The sequence below is a fragment of the Schistocerca cancellata genome, chromosome 5 (genome assembly GCF_023864275.1).
Source record: "Schistocerca cancellata isolate TAMUIC-IGC-003103 chromosome 5, iqSchCanc2.1, whole genome shotgun sequence".
NCBI classification, from domain to species: Eukaryota; Metazoa; Arthropoda; class Insecta; order Orthoptera; family Acrididae; genus Schistocerca; species Schistocerca cancellata.
The window spans coordinates 71,326,514-71,348,898 of NC_064630.1; the positions used below are offsets into that span (position 1 = coordinate 71,326,514).

Consider the following 22,385-nt stretch of genomic DNA (forward strand, 5'->3'; position numbering starts at 1 on the left):
GAATGCCTAAAAAAACTTTTTGAGTTTTTGTATGTGTGTGCAACGCATTGTGAAAATATCTCAAATAATAAAGTTATTGTAGAGCTGTGAAACCGCTTCAATCATTTGTAATAACCCTGTATATGTTCCAAAATCCTGTTGCATATCGACGTTAACGATATGGGCCTGTAATTTGGTGGATTACTCCTACTACCTTTCTTGAATATTGGTGTGACCTGTGCAACTTTCCAGTCTTTGGGTACGGATCTTTCGTCGAACAAACGGTTTTATGTGATTGTTAATTATGGAGCTAATGCATCAGCATACCCCAAAACAAACCTAATTGGTATACGGTCAGGATCAGAAGACTCGCTTTTATTAAGTGATTTAAGTTGCTTCACTACTCCGACGATATTTCTACGTTACCCATGTTGGCAACTGTTCTCGATTCGAATTTTGGAATATGTGCTTCGTCTTCTTTTGTGAAGGTATTTCGGAAGTCTGTGTTTAGTAACTCTGCTTTGGCAGCACTGTCTTCGATAGTATCTCCATTGCTATCGCGCAGAGAAGGCATCGAATGTTTCTTGCCGCTAACAAACTTCACATACGACCAGAAAGTCTTTGGATTTTCTGCCAGATTTCGAGATAACGTTTCGTTGTGGAAACTGTTATAAGCATCTCGCAATGAAGTCCACGCTAAATTTCGAGCGTCTGTAAATGATCGCTAATCTTGGGGATTTTGCATCTATTTAAATTTGGCGTGTTTGTTTCGTTGTTTCTGCAACAGTGTTCTAACACGTTTTGTGTACCAAGGAGGATCAGTTCCGTCGTTTGTTAATTTATTTGGTATAAATCTCTCAACTGCTGCCGGTACTATTTCTTTGAATTCAAGCCACGTCTGGTCTACACTTATATTATTAATTTGGAGTGAATGGAGATTGTCTCTCAGGAAGACGTCAAGTGCATTTTTATCTACTTTTTTGAATAGGTATATTTTTCGCTTATTTTTCGAAGATTTTGAGATCACAATATAAAATCTCGCTACGACAACCCTGTGTTCACTAATCCCTGAATCGGTTTTGATGCTTGTTATTAACTCAGGCTTATTTGTTGCTAAGAGGTCGAGTGTGTTTTCACAACCGTTTACTATTCGCGTGGGCTGATGAACTAACTGCTCGAAATAATTTTCTTCTGGTTTCCCGATGAATCTTCCCCGTGTTAACGAATCATGTTGTAATGGTCAGCACCACCAGCGTACACCGTAGCTGCTCACTGATTGTCATATACGCTGATGCGCCAAAGAAACTGGTACAGCCGTGCGCATTCAAATGCAGAGATATGTAAGCAGGAAGGATACGACGCATCAAGTGTCTGGCGCAGTTGTTAGATCGGTTACTGCTGTTGCAATGGTAGGTTATCAAGATTTAAGGGAGTCTGAAGCTGGTGTTATAGTCGGCGCACATGTGATGGGACACAACATCTCCGAGGTAGCGATGAAGTGGGGATTTTCCCGTACCATTTCAGAAGTGTACCAAGAATATCAGGAATATGGTGCAACATCAAATCTCACACATCATTGCACCCGGAAAAAGATCCTTCAAGAACGGGACCAACGACGATTGAAGAGAATTGTTCAACGCGAAAGAAATTCTACCCTTCCGGAAAATGCTGCAGATTCAGTGTAGGGCCATCAACAAGTGTCAGCGTGCGAAACATTCAACGAAACGTCATCGACATCGGTTTTCGTAGCCGAAGGCCCACTCGTGTACCCTACACCAGGGCCGGCCAGAAATTCTGCACGCGTGCGGTGCTCGTGCACATGTGCAACTTCCGGGTCACAGCGTGCAAGCCGCAGCCGTCAGCGTTCATGTAGTGCATGTTTCTACGCACAGATGTCGCTTCATCCACTTGCTGGGATACTCTGTACCGGCGCATTCTAGTGCTCTTTCCACAGATTGCAAGGCAACCATGGGAAGGTATTTCGCATATTAAACTTTTAAAATATTGTCACATCTACTTTTAATCCAGTAAGACATGTAATACAGTTAACAACCGTGGGTTTTTATTAAGGCAGCTTGACTGACGGCACGTAAATACCCATAATGTTTTTGAGCTAGTATTTAAGAAAGAGAGCACTTAGCGACTTCCAATGAACCTTATTCATGATTTCAAATAACATTAAACTAATGCAAGGTTTCCTATAACTAATTCTCGGTGCCTTCAGTTACACACACATAATTTCTGTCTCACTGACCTCTGAACAGAACGATAACCGCAGACCTCACGATGGTCACCTGTTATTTCAATACCATTACTGCTATATCTTTCATCAGTTCCGTCTGAAATCTGCATAATAACAGACAGTTAAATGAATGTCATATTTTATCGACTTCAGCTGAGCGTAGCCCTTCACACATTTAAAAAAAACCATAAATGTAAGTATACATTGAAACAATCGGTTTAATGGCCAATTTTCCTCTTGCTTGTACCACATAAACAGGGAAGTGGAGCCACCGCCGTTCATTTAGGACACATGTCTAATAACAGATGTCGCTGTCGCTCCCTGTCGCACACGTGCGCACATGTGCAGCACTTCCGCACGTCTGCACACTGTGCAGCGTTTGGCCGGCCATGCCCTACACCCTGCACCACACATAACTTTATGCCTCGCCTGGGCGCGTCAACACTGACATTGGACTGCAGGTGACTCCAAACATGTTGCCTGTGCGGATGGGTCTCGTTTAAAATTGTATCGAGCTGAATTATGTGTACGGGTATAGAGACAACCTCATGAATTCATAGACCCTGCGTGTCAGCAAGGGACTGTTCAAGCTCATGGAGGCTCTGTAATGTTTTGCGGAGTGTGCAGTTGGAGTGATATGGGAACCCTGATATATCTAGATTGACTATGAGTGGTGACACATACGCAGGCATCCCCTCTGACCGCATGCACCGATTCATGACCACTGCGCATTCCGACGGACTTGGACAATTCCAGCAGGACAATGAAACACCCCACACGTCCGGAATTGCTACAGTATGGCTCCAGGAACACTTTTCTGTGTTTAAACACTTCCGCTGGCCACCATACTCCCCAGCCATGAACATTAGTGAGAATATCTGGGATGCCTTGCAACTTGCTGTTCGGAAGAGAAGACCTCCACGCCCTAGTACTCTTACGGATTTATGGACAGCCCTGCAGGATCATGGCGTCTAATTTCCTCCTACACTACCTCACATATTAATCGAGTACATGCCTCGCCTTGTTGCGGTACTTCTGCGAGCTCGTGGGGGCACCATACGACAAACGTTACTATGGCAAAAATCGAAAAAATGACAGAAACACGTGAAAAAGTTTTAGTATACACTATATCTACTTTAACTACTTTTTATGTTATATCTATTGTAAAAACATGTAACCATTTTTTAAATAAAATTCTTTCTGTATATTCGATGCTACTGGCCTACAGAAAAATATTACAAAGGTGGGTCAAGCGGATCCATCTTCTCCAATTCTATACGAGCTTTTGACGACAACTGTTAAAGGGTAACATGACAATGCCACTTCTCAAATGTATCTGCTGAACAAGCCACTTAGGTTAACAAACGTAGCATAAATTAGTTTATATCTTCCTCTGCTTTCCTTCATTTACACCCGTGAGAGAAAAGAAAACCGCTAATGTTGTCTCAAACGAATCAGAGGAACATTTATTTTTTGATCTAAAGTGAGTATTTCTAATCTAGCTGGCTCATTAAACAGAAACATTTCTTCTGAATCGAGTGTTTACCGCACAAAATGATGTAATACCAACACGTACTGTCGAACTGCTACTATAAATTAAAGAAAATACCGTATCGGAGACGTGTCTGATACTACAAATTAAAGCAAATACCGGATCGGAGATGTGTCAAGTTTAGCAAATTTCCTAAGACAGTCTGAGAGCCAGTGCCGTTGTAACAGGGATAAATCCAAGTTCTAACGAGCAGTTGGGGACAAGACGCCGATAGCGAGGAGGGGTGGACTCGCGCCAAGTTTGAATGCGAGGCCATTAGCAGAAGTTAGCGGAGCGGAGGCCCAGGGTTCGGACGAGGATTCTGGCGGGGTCACTGCTCCACTCGACGCCCACCTGGACCCAGCGCTGCCAACGTCACCGAAACAAAAATCCCTATTCCGCTGGCAGTCTTGGATTGGGTTAACTTTTTTTTTTTATTAATACACCACAGGCCATTAAAATTGCTACACCACGAAGATGACGTGCTACAGACGCGAAATTTAACCGACAGGAAGAAGATGCTGTGATACGCAAACGATTACCTTTTCAGGGCATTCACACAAGGTTGGCGCCGGTGGCGACACCTACAACGTGCTAGCATGAGGAAAGTTTCCAACCGATTTCTCATACACAAACAGCAGTTGACCGGCGTTCCCTGGTGAAACGTTGTTGTGATGCCTTCTATAAGGAGGAGAAATGCGTACCATCAAGTTTCCGACTTTGATAAAGGTCGGATTGTAGCCTATCGCGATTCCGGTTTATCGTGTCGCCACATTGCTGCTTGCGTTGGTCGAGATCCAATGACTGTTAGCAGAATATGGAATCGGTGGGTTCAGGAGGGTAATACGGAACGCCGTGCTGGACAGGCATCTTATCCGCATGGTTGTAACGGATCGTGCAGCCAATTCTCGATCCATGAGTCAACAGATGGGGACGTTTGCAAGACAACAACCATCTGCACGAACAGTTCGACGACGTTTGCAGCAGCATGGACTATCAGATCGGAGACCATGGTTGCGGTTACCCTTGACGCTGCATCACAGACAGGAGCGCCTGCGGTGGTGTACTCAACGACAAACCTGGGTGCACGAATGGCAAAATGTCATTTTTTCGGATGAATCCAGGTTCTGTTTACAGCATCACGATGGTCGCATCCGTGTTTGCCGACATCGCGGTAAACGCACATTGGAAGAGTGTATTCGTCATCGCCATACTGGCGTATCACCCGGCGTGATGGTATGGGGTGCCATTGGTTACGCGTGTCGGTTACCTCTTGTTGGCACCGACGGCGCGTTGAACAGTGGACGTTACATTTCAGATGTGTTACGACCCGTGGCTCTACCCTTCATTCGATCCCTGCGAAAACCTACATTTGAGCAGGATAATGCACGACCGCATATTGCAGGTCCTGTACGGGCCTTTCTGGATACAGAAAATGTTCGAGTACTGCCCTGGCCATCACATTCTGCAGATCTCTCACCAATTGAAAACATCTGGTCAATGGTGGCCGAGCAACTGGCTCGTCACAACACGCCAGTCACTACTCTTGATGAACTGTGGTATCGTGTTGAAGCTGCATGGGCAGCTGTACCTGTACACGCCATCCAAGCTCTGATTGACTCAATGCCCAGGCGTATCAAGACCGTTATTACGGCCAGAGGTGGTTGTTCTGGGTACTGATTTCTCAGGATCTATGCACCCAAATTGCGTGAAAATTCAATCACATGTCAGTTCTAGTATAATAAATTGGTCCAATGAATATCCGTTTATCATCTGCATTTCTTCTTGGTGTTGCAATTTTAATGGCCAGTAGTGTATTTTTAAACGGCAAAATACTCAGCTTACAATGAGGGAGAAAACCCGACTCGTACGACACCAGGTGGTTCGGGAAGTGTTGAGGTCTGCTTTGGAACAACAAGAATCGACTGAAGTTGAGATACGAAACTGCGGAGTATCGACATAAGTACATGATTCTCTCTTGGAAGCTTTAACTGATATAACCCAGTAAGTGTTCAACAAACATTATTTATATAAAAGCACTCCGTCTTCAGGCCAAGAGTGGCCTATCGGGACCATCCGACCGCTGTGTCATCCTCAGCGGAGCATGCGGGTAGGAGGGGCGTGGGGTCGGCACACCGCTTTCCCGGTCGTTGTGATGGTACTCTTGACCGAAGCCGCTACTATTCGGTCGAGTAGCTCCTCAATTGGCATCACGAGGCTGAGTGCACCACGAAAAATGGCAACAGCGCATGGCGGCCTGAATGGTCACCCATCCAAGTGACGACCACGCCCGACAGCGCTTAACTTCGGTGATCTCACGGGAACCGGTGAACAGTATTAATATACTACTCTTTAAACGAAGGTTCCAGGACTCTCATTTAAACAATGTTATGTGACAGTGGCTTCAAAGTATGTAAGGTTTATTGATATCATCTGAACCCGAAGGAAGCTGAAGACTAGACACTACAGGTAAACGATTCATTAGATAATTCCAGAAGCGGTCTCAGACTATCCAGAGATTATTGTTCCTGGAGGAGTCCAACGATATGGTTCAAATGGCTCTGAGCACTATGCGACTTAACTTCTCAGGTCATCAGTCACCTAGAACTTAGAACTAATTAAACCTAACTAACCTAAGGACATCACACACATCCATGCCCGAGGCAGGATTCGAACCTGCGACCGTAGCGGTCGCTCGGCTCCAGACTGTAGCGCCTAGAACCGCACGGCCACTCCGGCCGGCCCAACGATATGAAGAGCGACTTAGTTCGTAGGCACATTTTGTGTACTGAGTGGCAGATATCACTGAATGTTCATAAACATGGGATGATACACGGAGAAAAGACAAAAGAACAGCGCATACCACTAGTAAGTTTCTAGAGCCTGTTGCATCGTTTAAATATCCATGTATAATACAGCTGAGTCATGTGAAGTAGGATGAACACGTGGAGTCAGTAGAAAGGAAGGCGAAAGGAATACTTCCACTTTCTAAAGCGAATTATTGTAAACTGTGATGGTTTGTAAATGAAATCAAATGCTGGAGATTGCGTCACGCAACACAGCTCTAGAATTCAGAGTCACGTTGCTAAAATGCAGTCACAGATTGTTTCTACCAGCAGTTAATGAGTGCAGTGTAATACAGAGTGATTTAATCGTAGTTCATACACACCTTTGGCGTACAGAATTACAGATATCATCAAACCGTGATAAATCTAGGGGAAAGCTCAGGCTACTGTTATCAATATAAAGTGTAGACGGGATTCTCATGGAATTTAGAAGGAGTCTTTTGGAGAAAGCTAACACTGTTCTCAAGGAAACTTGTGAGGTAAATTTAGAGAAACTGTTTTTGAAAAAAATTTTGTAATGATATTTATGTCTCCTTCGTTTATCTTCCAGCGAGCAAAGAAACTAAGATGAGTGAAATCGTAGGAATGAAAGAATACACGTAGAAATGGATTTAAGTTCAGGGAGAATAAATGAAAATGTTGATGTCTGCGGTTGACATTGTAATTCTGCCAGAACCGGCAAAGGACTAAGAAGAAGAACTGAATGCAGAATGTCGTGGAAAAAGGTTATATAACCAACATCGACAAAAGCAAAACAAGGACAGTGAAATGTTGTCGAATTATATTAAGTAATGATGATAATGATGATGATCAATTAGATTAAGAAACGAGACACCAAAAGCAGTCTACGATATTCGGTATTCTGGAAACAAAATAACTGACGTTGAACGAACTAGAAAAAAAAAGGCTGAATGCCAAGAGCAAGAGAAGCGTTTCTGATAGAGACATTTGTTAATAAGAATACAAATTTAAAAGTCAGAAAGTCTTTTTAGGATGTATTTAAATGGAGTTCAGTCTTGTACATAGATGTGGACGTTAAATTGTTCAGGGAAGAAGAAAATCTAAACTTTTGAAATGTCGTGCTACAGAAAAATGCTGTGGGTCGAAAAACTAAAGGAATACTTCAGGAACAAACTGGGGTAAGACAGATACTTATGACACAACTTGTCTGAAAAAAGGAATGTATTGATGGGATACTTCCTGATGCATCATCAGGTTGGCAGTGGAGGGAAGTGTCGGGAGGAAGTGTAGGATGGACGGGCGATAGGAGCAAAGGATAGACTGGATTAAGCATGTTGAAATGCATACAGTATTCAGTTGCTTCTTTGGGTTATCAAACTTAGCACCACTATTTGCATTTTCCTTCTCCTCGATGGAGAAACGTCTTGTCTTCACATTTACAGATACACTTGGATTATGGTAATGTTGCTGGCAAAGCATTTCCATTTCATCTATTTTTTATTAAGACGAGTGAAACATACACTACTGGACATTAAAATTGCTACATCACGAAGATGACGTGCTACAGACACGAAGTTTAACCGACAGAAAGAAGATACTGTGATATGCAAATGATTAGCTTTTCAGAGCATTCACAAAAGGTTGGTGCCGGTGGCGACACCTACAACGTGCTGACACGAGGAAAGTTTCCAACCGATTTCTCATATACAAACAGCAGTTGACCGGCGTTGCCAGGTGAAACGTTGTTGTGATGCCCCGTGTAAGGAGCAGAAATGCGTACCATCACGTTTCCGACTTCGATAAATGTCGGATTGTAGCCTATCGTGATTGCGGTTTATCGTATCGCGACATTGCTGCTCGCGTTGGTCGAGATCCAGTGACCGTTAGCAGAATAGGGAATCGGTGGGTTCAGGAGGGTAATAAGGAACGCCGTGCTGGATCCCAACGGCCTCGTATTACTAACAGTTGAGATGACATTCATCTTATCCGCATGGCTGTAACGGATCGTGCAGCCACGTCTCGATCCCTGAGTAAACAGATGGGGACGTTTGCAAGACAATTACAATCTGCACGAACAGTTCGACGATGTTTGCAGCGGCATGGACTATCTGCTCGGAGACCATGGCTGCGGTTACCCTTGACGCTGCATAACAGACAGGAGCGCCTGCGATGGTGTACTCAACGACGAACCAGGGTGCACGAATGGCAAAACGTCATTTTTCCGGATGAATCCAGGTTCTGTTAACAGCTTCATAATGGTCCCACCCGTGTTTGGCGACATCGCATATCACCTGGCGTGATGGTATGGGGTGCCATTGGTTACACGTCTCGGTCACCTCTTCTTCGCATTGACGGCACTTTCAACAGTCGACGTTACATTTCAGATGTGTTACGACCCGTGGCTCTACCCTTCATTCGATCCCTGTGGAACCCTGCATTTCAGCAGGATAATGCACGACCGCATGTTGCAGGTCCTGTACGGGCCTTTCTGGATACAGAAAATATTCGAATGCTGCCCTGGCCAACACATTCTCCAGATCTCTCACCAACTGAACACGTCTGGTCAATGGTAGCCGAGCAACTGGCTCGTCACAATACGCCAGTCACTGCTCTTGATGAACTGTGGTATCGTGTTGAAGCTGAATGGGCAGCTGTACCTGTACACGCCATCGTAGCTCTGTTTGACTCAATGGCCATGCGTATCAATGCCGTTATTACGGCCAGAGGTGGTTGTCCTGGGTACTGATTTCTCCGGATCGATGAACCCAAATTGCGTGAAAATGTAATCACATGTCAGTTCTAGTATAATATAATTGTTCAATGACTATGAGCCGTGGTAAAAAATGCTGTTTTGAAGAGCGCGCCGCAGCGCGTAGTGTGAAGCTGTCGCACTTCGTTTCTGGCGGTGGCGACGCTGTGGCAATCGCAGCTTTGGTGTCTCCCTCCGGTGGGAAAGGGGAAAGGTTGCCCGTTCACGTGCATTTAAGCGGCGCTATGAGCTCGCCAGTCGGTCAGTCTGGGTTAGTCTCTCGTCTCCAGCTTGCTAGTCTGTCTCTCGTCCGCATTTGTTAGGCAGTTAGTGTCTGTCTGTCGTTCGGAGTGCTAGTGTATCTGTCGTTCGGATGAACCTTTAAAGCCGGCAAAATTAGTCTTTCCACTCCGCCAGTAGGAGAACTCAGCGAGTGGTCGCCCGGTCGGGGCTTAGTTCCTGCATCTGAGTCTGTGCGTTAGGCCGCCAGTCTGCTCGAGTTTGCTCAGGCAATGGTCATTGGCGGTTGGGTTGATCGGTTGGTCGGTAGCGCACTGAGACACAAGGTGACTTTTCCATCTTGAGCGTCGGCGCATGTGAGATCGCCACGTGAGTCCAGTGGGCCGCGGCATAAAGCGAGGGGTAGTGACTTCGCGGTCGACACGAGAGCAACAGGAGTCAACCCACATCAGTCTGGCCGATGCGAGCTGCGACGCCATGAGACGGGAGATCGGCGCGCCTTCCTGCGTTCATTGAAGCGGCTGCTAGCGGACCGTTCGGGAGAGCGATTTGGGGGTGCTGCCCCAGGTCTTCTCGAGAAATCACATTTTATTAGAAGTTAAGTGATTGGTGATGTGTTGTTTAATTTACTCTTGTTAAATTCTACTTGTTTTCTTGGTGAGGTCACCAGCCGTTTTGCTTTGGGGTCGTCCCACCATTCCTCCCCGTTTGCCCACCACGGGTAGATGGTTGTTTATAAACTGGCTGGTCCGTTTTTCCCTTGTGGATTAGGGGCGGGTTAGAGCAACCTGCGGTTCGGGTTGTTCGGTAATCTCCCTATCAATCTACCGGACGTTAGTAGCTGGCTCAGTCATGTTTGTCGGATGTGGTGTGTTAACGAATTTATTGCTTGGAGTGTAACGGTCTGATACCTGAAATATGTTTTGTTCTTTTGAAACTTTGATATCATTGCCTATGACCTTGAGAGGCGGTATCTGTGTACTGTAGTGCATCTTAACTATTGCTTGGCCAACCTTGTAGAATTTTATATAAGATTGCGTTATATAAGCTTTTATTTAAATGATCATTTTAGTATATAAAGTTGCCACCCTTTCACCGTAAGACTTTTCTTAGAAGTTAAAATCAAGTTGCACCTTCGGTAGCAAGGTTAATATTTTAATAGGTTGTGTTTTGTACCATTTCCATCCCTCCTACGGGGCGTGCATAGTTTGTGTGCTTGTGTAAATTGTTAAAATTCTTAGTTTAAAGTAATCTGGTGTGTTGCAGATTTGCACCAATGTAGTCTTTCAGAGGCTGTTGTGAGCGGTCGTAACGAAGGCAGTGTCAAAAGGGAGCGGCAAGGTTCTCTGCCCTAAAGCTCATACAGTCAAAACGTGTTTCTTTCTGCCTCTGAATAAATTGTAACTTTGATATTTAGAGGGTGCTTTCTGATTATAATTTTAAATCTGTTTCTTTCAAAAAATTGCTTTTAGGCACTATTGAAGTGAATAAAATTCCCATTTGTTAAAAGGATTTTGGTTACGATTTCATCAGTTACTCCCTTGCAACTACTTCCATGCTTACATAGTGTGATTAAATGTGTTAATGTTCTTGATGAATCGCTATTAAATAAAATAAATTCTTAAGAATATTCTTTGAAAGTAAATGACGGTTCAGAATACCCGTTTATCATATGCATTTCTTCTTGGTGTAGCAATTTTAACCTGCAGTAGTGTATCATTTTGTCTTTTGCAGATAGTGAGTGGTGCAGTGGACGCCAAGTGCTGAAGTCAGAACATTTTTAATACACAAAAACATTTGTACCATGTATGGAGATAATGCCATTCGAGAGAGCACGGCAAGAAAACTATTTTCTTGTTTCAAGGGGGATCTTTTTGACATCAGTGACTCTCAGGTTCAGGATCGTTTAAACACATAAATCCACCATGAACCACGTCTGTGTACTCGAGAACTGGCAAATGTGATGATCTGTGATCATTCCACCATCGTGCGACATTTGGATACAATGAGGAAGGCTAAAAAATGGGCTGTATGGAAACCGCATGCTCTAAGGCAAAATCGCAAAAATCTGTGGGTATACCTGTGTGCATCTATGCTTGCTCGTCATCAGCTGGATGAACAACACCAACCATTCCTGTCCTGTGTCATTACTCGTGACGATACATGCTGTCTTTGCGCTTAGATAAGGGAAAAAAAGACAGAGATTGGAATACGTCAAGCAAATAATTGAGGACGTAGGTTGCAAGTGCTACTCTGAGATGAAGAGGTTAGCACAGGAAAGGAATTCGTGGTGGAATTCTTGGGTCCAAACAAAGAAGTAGATTACCGTACATAGACCTGCGCTCATCCTCAGGTGATAATCTTATACATGTGGTGGAACAGCTGTGGTGTGGGGTACTATGAATTACTTCCCCGAAGCGTCACCATAACTGCTGGCAATTATTGTCAAAAACTGAGACGTCTTGCAGACGAAATCCAAGAACGACGACCAGGAATACTGCGTGAAGTGATGCTACTCCACGATAACGCCCGCACGCCTGCTGCTAGACTGACAAAAAACGCTACACAAAAGTAGGGGCTGGGAAGCCATTCACCCACCTTATTCATCTGATCTTGCCTTCTCCGGTCTCCGTTGAACTACGATGGAGGAACTTTCTTTCCAGATTAAAATTCGCTCCGAAGATAGCTCGAGGATTTCTTCACCTTAAACACCAAGTAATTTCTAGGGTCTTGCAATCTAAAAATTACTACAGCGTTGGAAGACTCTTGAAAACAGTGAAGGCAAATATATCACTGACTACTAAAGTCTTTTTAATTGTGTCTGTTTCGTTTATTAAAATTTGTGGAAAACCGCTACAAACTCATGCACCCACCCAATATATCCGCAGCATTTGCGGATTTGGGAATCTATGTCGTAACTTTTGCCAATTCGATTCCACACAGAGTACGCGAAAGAACTTACCCCCCTTCTAACAGCCGTGTACCGCAAGTCTCTAGAGGAACGGAAGTTTCCAAACGATTGGAAAAGAGCTCAGGTAGTCCCAGTCTTCAAGAAGGGTCGTCGAGCAGATGTGCAAAACTATAGGCCTATATCTCTGACATCGATCTGTTGTAGAATTTTAGAACATGTTTTTTGCTCGCGTATCATGTCATTTCTGGTAACCCATAATCTACTCTGTAGGAATCAACATGGATTCAGGAAACAGCGATCGTGTAAGACCCAACTCGCTTTAGTTGTTCATGAGACCCAGAAAATATTAGATACAGGCTCCCAGGTAGATGCCATTTTCCTTGACTTCGGAAGGCGTACGATACAGTTCTTCACCGTCGCCTGATAAACAAAGTAAGAGCCTACGGAATATCAGAACAGCTGCGTGCCTGGATTGAAAAGTTTTTAGCAAACAGAATACAGCATGTTGTTCTCAATGGAGAGACGTCTACAGACATTAAAGTAACCTCTGGCGTGCCACAGGGGAGTGTTATAGGACCATTGCTTTTCACAATATATATATAAATGACCTAATAGATAGTGTCGGAAGTTCCATGCGGCTTTTCGCGGATCATGCTGTAGTATACACAGAAGTTGCAGCATTAGAAAATTGTAGCGAAATGCAGGAAGATCTGCAGCGGATAGGCACTTGGTGCAAGGAGTGGCAACTGACGCTTAACATAGACAAATGTAATGTATTGCGAATACATAGAAAGAAGGACCCTTTATTGTATGATTATATGATAGCGGAACAAACACTGGTAGCAGTTACTTCTGTAAAATATCTGGGAGTATCCGTGAAGAACGATTTGAAGTGGACTGATTGTATAAAATTAATTGTTGGTAAGGCAGGTGCCAGGTTGAGATTCATTGGGAGAGTCCTTAGAAAATGTAGTCCATCAACAAAGGAGGTGGCTTACAAAACACTCGTTCGACCTATACTTGAGTATTGCTCATCAGTGTGGGATCCGTACCAGGTCGGGTTGACAGAGGAGATAGAGAAGATCCAAAGAAGAGCGGCGCGTTTCGTCACAGGGTTATTTTGAAGCGTCACGGAGATGTTTAGCACACTCAAGTGGCAGATTCTGCAAGAGAGGCGCTCTGCATCGCGGTGTAGCTTGCTCTCCAGATTTCGAGAGGGTGCGTTTCTGTATAAGGTATCGAATATATTGCTTCCCCTTACTTATACCTCCCGAGGAGATCACGAATGTAAAACTAGAGAGATTCGAGCGCGCACGGACGCTTTCCGGCAGTCGTTCTTCCCGCGTACCATACGCAACTGGAACTGGAAAGGGAGGTAATGACAGTGGCACGTTAAGTGCCCTCCGCCACACATCGTTTGGTGGCTTGCAGAGTATAAATGTAGATGTAGACTCTAATAAAGCCATTAAACTAACTGTAAGTACAGCTCAATGCAACAGTGAGAGCTAGATAGGTAGGGGTATGTGAGGTGTGGGTCGCCTGCTGTCGCACGCACTTGTTGAGCCTGCGGATGGCGCCCTTGAGCGCGCTGAAGTCGGGCCGCTCTTGAGGCTCCTCGGCCCAGCACTGGCGGAGCAGCCGCTGCAGCTGCAGTTGCGCCTGCCCGCCGCCGTCCGCGCCACCAGCGCTGCCGCCAGCGCCGCCTTCCAGCGACGGACGGAAGCTCGGGCGGTCTCCCGCGCGTACGCGCTGCACGATCTCTGCGAAGCACCACATAAGAAAGAATCAGGCCATAATTATCATGCGGAAAACCTCAGTAGATGCTAACAATGTAATCTGGACCCCTGACAGACATCTTCAAGTGTCTCGTCCAACGTCAGTTTTTCTTTTTTTTAATTTATTGTTCATTTAATCTGCCCTCTCGACATCGCTCTCCCACGTGGGGGAGATGCCACCAGCCATGCTGCTTCTCATCAACCAGAGGTTAAAATACATACTGGATTACATTTTCTTTGTAGTTAAAAGTTTAAAATGAAGGTCGTAAAATGCAATGAAGATGACTCCTCCTGAAAGCTCAAGAAGGTGCAAGCAGGCTGTTTTTATGTTGGAAACGCCACGTAGTGCTCTGTATGAATATCGCTGACTGCGTTGTGTGCGGTCTGTGGCTGGTTGGACTCATTGTTGGAATATTTGCTTGTGTAGTGTTGGGCAGTTGGATGTGAACAGCGCGTAGGATTGTGCAGTTGGAGGTGGGCTGCCAGCAGTGACGGATGTGGAGAGAAAGAGATGCCAGAGTTTTGAGAAATTACTACAAGCTAACGATCTGGACGTGCGTCCGCCAGAAAAAGGAAATTTGTAACGATGGATGTCATGAATTGATAGATATATATATGATGACTTTTGAACATTATTAAGGTAAATACATTGTGTGTTCTCTATCAAAATCTTTCATTTGGTAACTATGCCTATCAGTAGTTAGTGCCTTCAGTGGTTAGAATCTTTTATTTAGCTGGCAGTATTGGTGCTTGCTATATTGCAGTAGTTAGAGTAACAAAGATTTTTGTGAGGTAAGTGATTCATGAAAGGTATAGGTTATTGTTGGTCAGGGTCATTATTTTGTAGAGATTTTTGAAATTCAGACTGTGGTGCGGTAAAAATATTGTGTGTCAGTTTAGTGATGATCAGAATAAGTAAAGAGAAAACTGTTTGAGTACGTTGAGTTTTGCTCACCTGTTTGAAAATCAAATAACGTAGAAGTTTACCAACACAGTCATTCATAACTTTTCGAAGAGGACGTTTCAAAGGTTACATCGACAGTAACAGTGACGCTGACAATAGGGCATTTAAATTCCCTCGATGTCAACTCCCAAGAGATGATGTGCATGTAGTTTTGTACAGATGTTAAATGTGGACAACAAACAAAAATGGTTCAAATGGCTCTGAGCACTATGGGACTCAACTGCTGAGGTCATTAGTCCCCTAGAACTTAGAACTAGTTAAACCTAACTAATCTAAGGACATCATACACATCCATGCCCGAGGCAGGATTCGAACCTGCGACCGTAGCGGTCTCGCGGTTCCAGACTGCAGCGCCAGAACCGCGCGGCCACTTTGGCCGGCAAACGAGACAACAAACAGTTCAGACAAGAAAAGAATATAAGCATTTGAAATGTAGTGCTATTAGACAATCTTGAAGATTAGTTAGGTAGCTCGAGCAACTGATGGGGATGCACTGGATTCAAATGGGGGGAAAAATAAATTTATGGCACGACCTGAGTAAAAGAAGGGATCAATTGACAGAAGACATTCTGTAACATGACAGGATCGCCAATTTAATAATGGAGAGGAATATGGGTGATAAAAATTGTAGAGAGAGACCAAGACTCAACTTAGCAAGCAGGTTCAAATGAACATAGGTTGCTACAGTTGTGCGGAGCTGAAGAGATTTGTATAGAATAGACTAGCATGGAGAACTGCATTAAACGAGCATTTGGACTGAAGACAATGATAATAACAGAAACAACAACAAGGAATTGTAGAAGAATAGAGGTGCTGTATGATAATAAAGATAAATAGATGGCTGTACTTGTGAGTGGGGAGACAGTGTTGGGCTACTAGGTGTGATATATACACACATCAACAGAACTTTTGCATTACCTAGATATGTTGTTGGAGTGTGTTGCTATTGTCACTGTACCTTGACTGATCGGACGGTCACACCTTACGTTGTTTGTAAACACACACATTAGCACTATCTACACACTCAAATGGATTTCAGTATTTCAGTTGAAAATAAGGTACCGGGAGGTATACATTAGAATCGTCTGTGGAACAGCAGTCTGAACATCCATCATCCCATGAAGGGAGGCTTGTGCATTGGGGACGTTCGTCAATGTGTGCATCAGAGTGAAAGTGATGTGGTACGGAAATACAGTCGGCTCCAGGTGACATGTAGCGTTAAATATTTACACTGAACAAGCGATCCACGCTTCAAATGTGCACAGGATAATAGATATCTACGACTTTCGAGTCAGTGAAACTGATTGAGTGCTCCAGAAGTGAATTCGGTTTTCAAAGAGGGTAGAGAACGTCACGCATCTGATCAGATTTTAGGAGAGGATTGTGAATCCCACTCCCGACGCCCGACGTCTTATACCACAACACCATGTACTCCGTTACAGACGAGCAAGAAATAATGCATGACAGACACCAGAGGAACGGCGTCAAGTGTTGTTTACGGACAAAACATATATCTTTTTGTACCCTACTAATTGCAGATAGAGTGTTTTGAGACACCTCACTATTATCGAAATCTGTGTTCCACACGTGCAACAAGGTGGTGATGGAGTGATGATCTGGGGCACCATTGCTTGGAGTCACTGTACACCTCTCATGGTCGTTAAGAGCAATCTCACTGCTCCACGGTACAGGGACGAGATTCCACAACCAACAACTCGACCGTATTGGCAACGTTTTAGTGAAATTTTCATTTTGATGGATCATAACTCAGAAGACCATTGTGCTCTTTTCATGAACTCGTTAGTTCAGCATGACTGGATTGACAGAATTGGGTGTCTGCCTTTCCCCAGACATGAACCCAGTCGAACATGTGTGGGAAAGATTGAAACGAGCTGTTTCTGGACGATGACACAGACCACCTTCTCTGCGCATCTTACACAGAAGCGCCATTGAAGAGCGGGACATTTGGAACAGAACTTGCTTGATGATGTCATCGATAGCATGCCATGACTAATTTAAGCCTCCATATGAGAAAGGGGACTTTCCACCACGTGTTGACGTTGCTCAGGAGTGCTGTAAAGCGTCCCCCATGGAAATAGACGATTTCGTCGTTACGGAAAAATTTGTGTTCTTATTTCGTGATCTCGATACATTGTATATGAATGTATGAATATATATGACCCCTCAGTGACAATGTTTGTCTTTTTGTCATTTACTTCGAAAGAAAGCTGTAATGTAACACTTTTGTTGATGTATGTAATTGGAAAAAATACTGAGAGATGGCTGTACAACTGTCAGAACGAAAGCCAAAAGAAAAGAAAAATTGAGGCCAGAGCAGGAAGGACAGAGGCTGACAGAGGAGCTTAGGTCTCAGGAGGGGACGTAGGGACTAAGGTTAATGCTAATAAGATGGGTAGATGCCAGGGTTTCTGGATCAAGAAGGGGCAGCCTGTTGAAGTTGTGTTGGGGTAGGGCATGCAGATTGAGGAGGTGGAGGGAAGGTGGGATGTGTTGGGAAGATTAATAGACAAATGTTTTATGTTCGTCGAGTTTGCGAGATGTTAGTAGTTGTGGAGATGCGTAAGGAATTTAAGGCGGGGAGAAAATTTTATCAACTGGTAGACGATGTGTGCAGGAAAGTGAAGGTTAAATGGAAGGCGACGTGGAGCGCGTGACGTTCTAAGAGTTGTAAGATGTTATAAATCCAGGCTAGATGGGTATCGGTGATGATGGGACAGATAAGACGTTTGTAGGTTTAGAGGGTTTTGGAAAGCTGTAATACCACTTTACGGCCTGTTTATAGTTTTAGTTATTTCACTTTAATATTGACATTATGCTGGACCGTGGGCACTTCTTATAATTCATTAGCGATCTGTTTTGCGCATGTGCCATGATCGTAAATGTGAGACAGACCGTACCACCAGCAGACAGCACACTCGATGGCAGTTACAGTGTGTAAACTTTTAGATGGCAGACCTCTCCCTAGTCCTGAATCGGTAGAAGTCGGTAAACGTCGGGCGGCTTCGGTAGGCACGCAGTTTCGACTGCTGCCAACATTACATAGCTGACTGTGTTGTACAAGGTAGCCATTGTCGTCTGCTTCGTTATTGTTTTGCGCTGTACTGTTCTGCGTGTTTTTATTGTGCAGTTGTGCTAAACATTATCAAAATGAGTGAAGAGGCAGTTGCTGGCCCATCTCGGGAGTCGCCAACAACCCCTACCGGTAGGCCTACGGTTAGAAGAAGCCTTTCGTCTGCTTTCGTGTAAGCATGACGCGCAATTTGTAGTGCCAGCACTGCAACTGGTAGGCGTGCCGTGTCCCCCCCCCCCCCAAAAAGGGTCTACTCCCCACCCCTCGCCAGCCAATGCTTGCTTCCTCCTCTCCCCGCACTCCCCTCACAACTCTGCCGTCTTACAGTTAACACACTGTATGCATAGCTCCGCTGTGTGGTGGGTTGCCGTACCGCGTGGCGCTCGACGTGTTCTGTCTTCTTCGCTGAAAGCAAATCGCGGAAACAATGGAATTCCATGCGCTACCCTACCGACAACTCCTTTACTTGTTAGTAAGATTCCCCACCATACGTACCTTCATGGAATTTTTCAATAAAGAAATCCCAAAATGCATTAGTAGTAACCAAATTTTTATATAATGTGCTTGTGTCTGGTAGCTATGCAACGATCAGCAACAGTAGACTTCATGGGCTACAGCATCGAATATCAACGCCAAACGTCTCCACGTTACATGTGATCTGATCTGTAGACCCACACCCGTGTTGATAGGTTTTAATGTGCTCCGGTCTCGCACAGTAATAAATCAGCTTTCACCTATCCAAGGAACTCATCAATCTTAGATGGTGAACAGGAAACGACTTTAACTTGAAATTTTCAAAGGATCTTGCGTGTCGTAAACGATACGTAGCCTACAAATGGAGGAAAAGTTTCAGATTTGGCTAGCATACTATCCTCCTCGCCTGAGTGCTGATAATGTCCTCTTGATCTGTAGGGCGTATAATTCGTTTTGGCTGAAGACAATTCTATTTTAGGTCAGTTCTTTCGTCAATTTCTTAGAATCACAAACTGTATATGTGCCTTAAGCACAATCATGAGTTGTCACGAGTGATCAGAGCTCGTAGATTAAAATCTAGCGTCTTCAGGCAGTAAGTTAATCATGTCGTCCCTCGCTAAGACTACTGTGCAACAAGAGTGGCGCATTGTCATATTGGAATACTTGTTCCTGATTTTCTGCGGACACAATTCTGATTCAGAACGGGTAGAAGGTGTATCACAGTGTGCGAGTGAAATGGCACGGCAATTGAAAAAGTACTACGAAGTTGAAGTAGGCGGTCCAGTGCGATTCTTCTCAAGGACGTGAGACTCTTGTGGCTAAAACGTCTAAACTGCACACAGAATCACTGTGTGATTCTGGCGGTATATGGACCAAATGCAGTGTCACGCCAAACTGTAGCGAAATGACGCCCACAATGCGACCAAGAACATACAGACGTGGCTCATGCTGATAGCGAAGGATGCCATCGACATGTCCCACAGACAGAGTCCAGGCAGTCGACGAACTGATCCGCATAAGTCACAGACATTGCTCAACAGATGTGTACCTCAGTAAGCAGTGTTCGTTCCATCGTCCGAGATCGTCTGCAGAATCGAAAAATTGTTCCGGCGCTTGTTTTTTCCCAGTAAATATTCCAGAATTGGAACCAAGAATATCTGCCAGCATGAGTAACTTACAAGTAGATATCTTCAGTATAAAAAAGAAGCTTAAATCCCTTTATAAAGGCAAGGCCTCCGGTCATGACTGTATACCAGTCAGGTTCCTCTCAGTGTATGCTGATACAATAGCTTTCATATTTAACAACCATATGCAACAGATAGCTCGTTGAAAGATTCGTATCTAAAGACTGGAAAGTTACACTAATCACACCAATACCCAAGAACGGAAATAGGAGTAATCGTCTAAATTACAGACCCATATTGATAATGCCGATCTTCAGTAGGAATTTGTAACATACACTGCGTTAGTACATTGTGACGTATGTCGAAGAAAACGATTTATTGACAGACAGTCAATAGGGAATCTGAAAATATCGTTCTTGTGAAACACAATTACCTCATTGTTCTCACGTAATAAAGAATGCTATTGACAGAGGATGTCAAATTGATTACTTATTTTTAAATTTTCAGAAGCTTTTTGGCACCGTACCTCACAAGCAACTCCGAATCAAATTGGATGCTTATTAGTATCGTCTCAGTTGTGCGACTGAATTCGTGATTTCGTGTCAGGAAGGTCACAGTCCTTAGTAACTGACGGAACAGAATTAGTGTCTGGCGTTCCCCAAGGTAGCGCTATAGGCGCTCTCCTGTTCATGATTTACCTAAACGGTTTAGGAGACAATCCGAGTATCACTTTTAGATTGTTTACAGAGAACGCAATCATTTAAAGTCACCAGATAATCAGAGCAAGTTTAGACAAGATATCGGTACGGTGCCATCACTATTGACTCTTAATAATGAAAAGTGTGAAGTCACCAACATGATTGACAAAAGGAATCCGCTAAATTTAGATTATACGATGGAACACACAAATCTAATGGCTGCAGCTTCAGCTAAATACTTACCGATTACAATTACGAATAACTTAGATTGGAACGATCACAAAGATAATGTTGTGGGTAAACCAAAATTCAGATTACGATTTATTGGCAGAATACTGTGGGAACGCGACAGGTCTACTTAAGACACTGCCGACACTACGCTTGTACGTTCTCTTCTGGAGTACTGGTGTGCAGTGTGTGGGATCCGCGTCAGGTAGGATCAGTGGAGGACATCGAAAGAGTTCAAAGAAGGGCAACCTGTTTTGTGGTGTAGCGAAATAGGTGGGACAGCACCACAGATGTGATACGTGAATTGGAATGGGAATTATTAAAACAAATGCCTTTTTCTTTACAGCAGTGTTTCCCATGATATTTCAGTACCAAATTTTTTCCCCAAGGAGTGAAAATATTTGTTGTCGCCCAACAACATTGTGAGGAATGATTATCCTAATAAAATACAAGAAATCAGAGCTCGTACAAGAATTTTTAAGTGTTCGTTTTTCCTGCGTACTTTCCGAGAGTGGAACGATAGCGAAATAGCTTGAAGATGTTTCGATGGTTCGATGATTATGGCCACAGAGAACAAGATGGGTGGAGAATTAAGCAAAGACATTGTTCTCTAGCACGACAATGCGACACCACATGCAGCGCGCACAGCATTAGCTTTGATTCAACGTTTTCAATGGAAGCTTTGGAAGCATCTATCACATCGTCCAGATCTTCTACCATGCGAATTCCGTCTTTTCGGCCAACTGACAAAACATCTGGGATGAAAAGAGATTTTGCACACTTGCGGAAGTTCACATAGCATTTCTCGAATGGTATCATGATCAGGGAGCGAATTTCTACCTTCGAAAAACTGAACGACTGGGTAGAACGTTCCGATCACTGTTTACAGAAACTTGGTGACTATTATCAAATGGTTCAAATGGCTCTGAACACTATGGGACTTAACTTCTAAGGTCATCAGTCCCCTAGAACTTACAACTACTTAAACCTAACCTAAAGACATCACACACATCCATGCCCGAGGCTGGATTCGAACCTGCGACCGTAGCGGTCGCACGGTTCCAGACTGTAGCGCCTAGAACCGCTCGGCCACACCGGCCGGTGACTATTATCAATTTAATACATAAAGCCTGAAAATGAGTCCGTGATCATATTGTAGCACTTAATTTTACGAATATGTCTCGATCACACAAACTTTTACACTTCGCCATTACCGGTTTCGGCCATGCCATCTTCAGCTCTGTTACAAACAAAAACAGTGGTGAAACCAACTAAGCTCAATTTGCTGAAGCTAAATCTATAAAAGGCATAGTGTTAAACAAGAAAAATAAAAAGGATTTACATGATTAACAACAATGCAAACGAAAGGTACAATTGGTTCTGGGCTACGCCATAAAGCTGGCAACAACATCAACAAATATTTAGAAACTGGTGTCTGTAAGATCAACTGACAATACTGCGACAAGTAATATATCGGTCAGACAGGAATGAACTTGGAGACTCTTTTTAGAGAGCATACGTATAACAATCATATACAACCGTTCGGCCGGCCTGAGTGGCCGTGCGGTTCTA

The 22,385-nt window shown here is 44.0% G+C and overlaps 1 protein-coding gene across 1 annotated transcript in view; it reads right to left on the reverse strand.

The window, feature by feature from the left end:
* The window catches only part of LOC126188367 (atrial natriuretic peptide receptor 1-like), a 362,237-nt gene that overhangs the window by 139,824 nt on the left and 200,028 nt on the right, over positions 1-22,385 (reverse strand). The window contains exon 13 of the mRNA XM_049929966.1: positions 14,015-14,219. Coding sequence (XP_049785923.1) covers positions 14,015-14,219 — 205 coding nt within the window. The remainder of the gene's footprint in view (positions 1-14,014; positions 14,220-22,385) is intronic.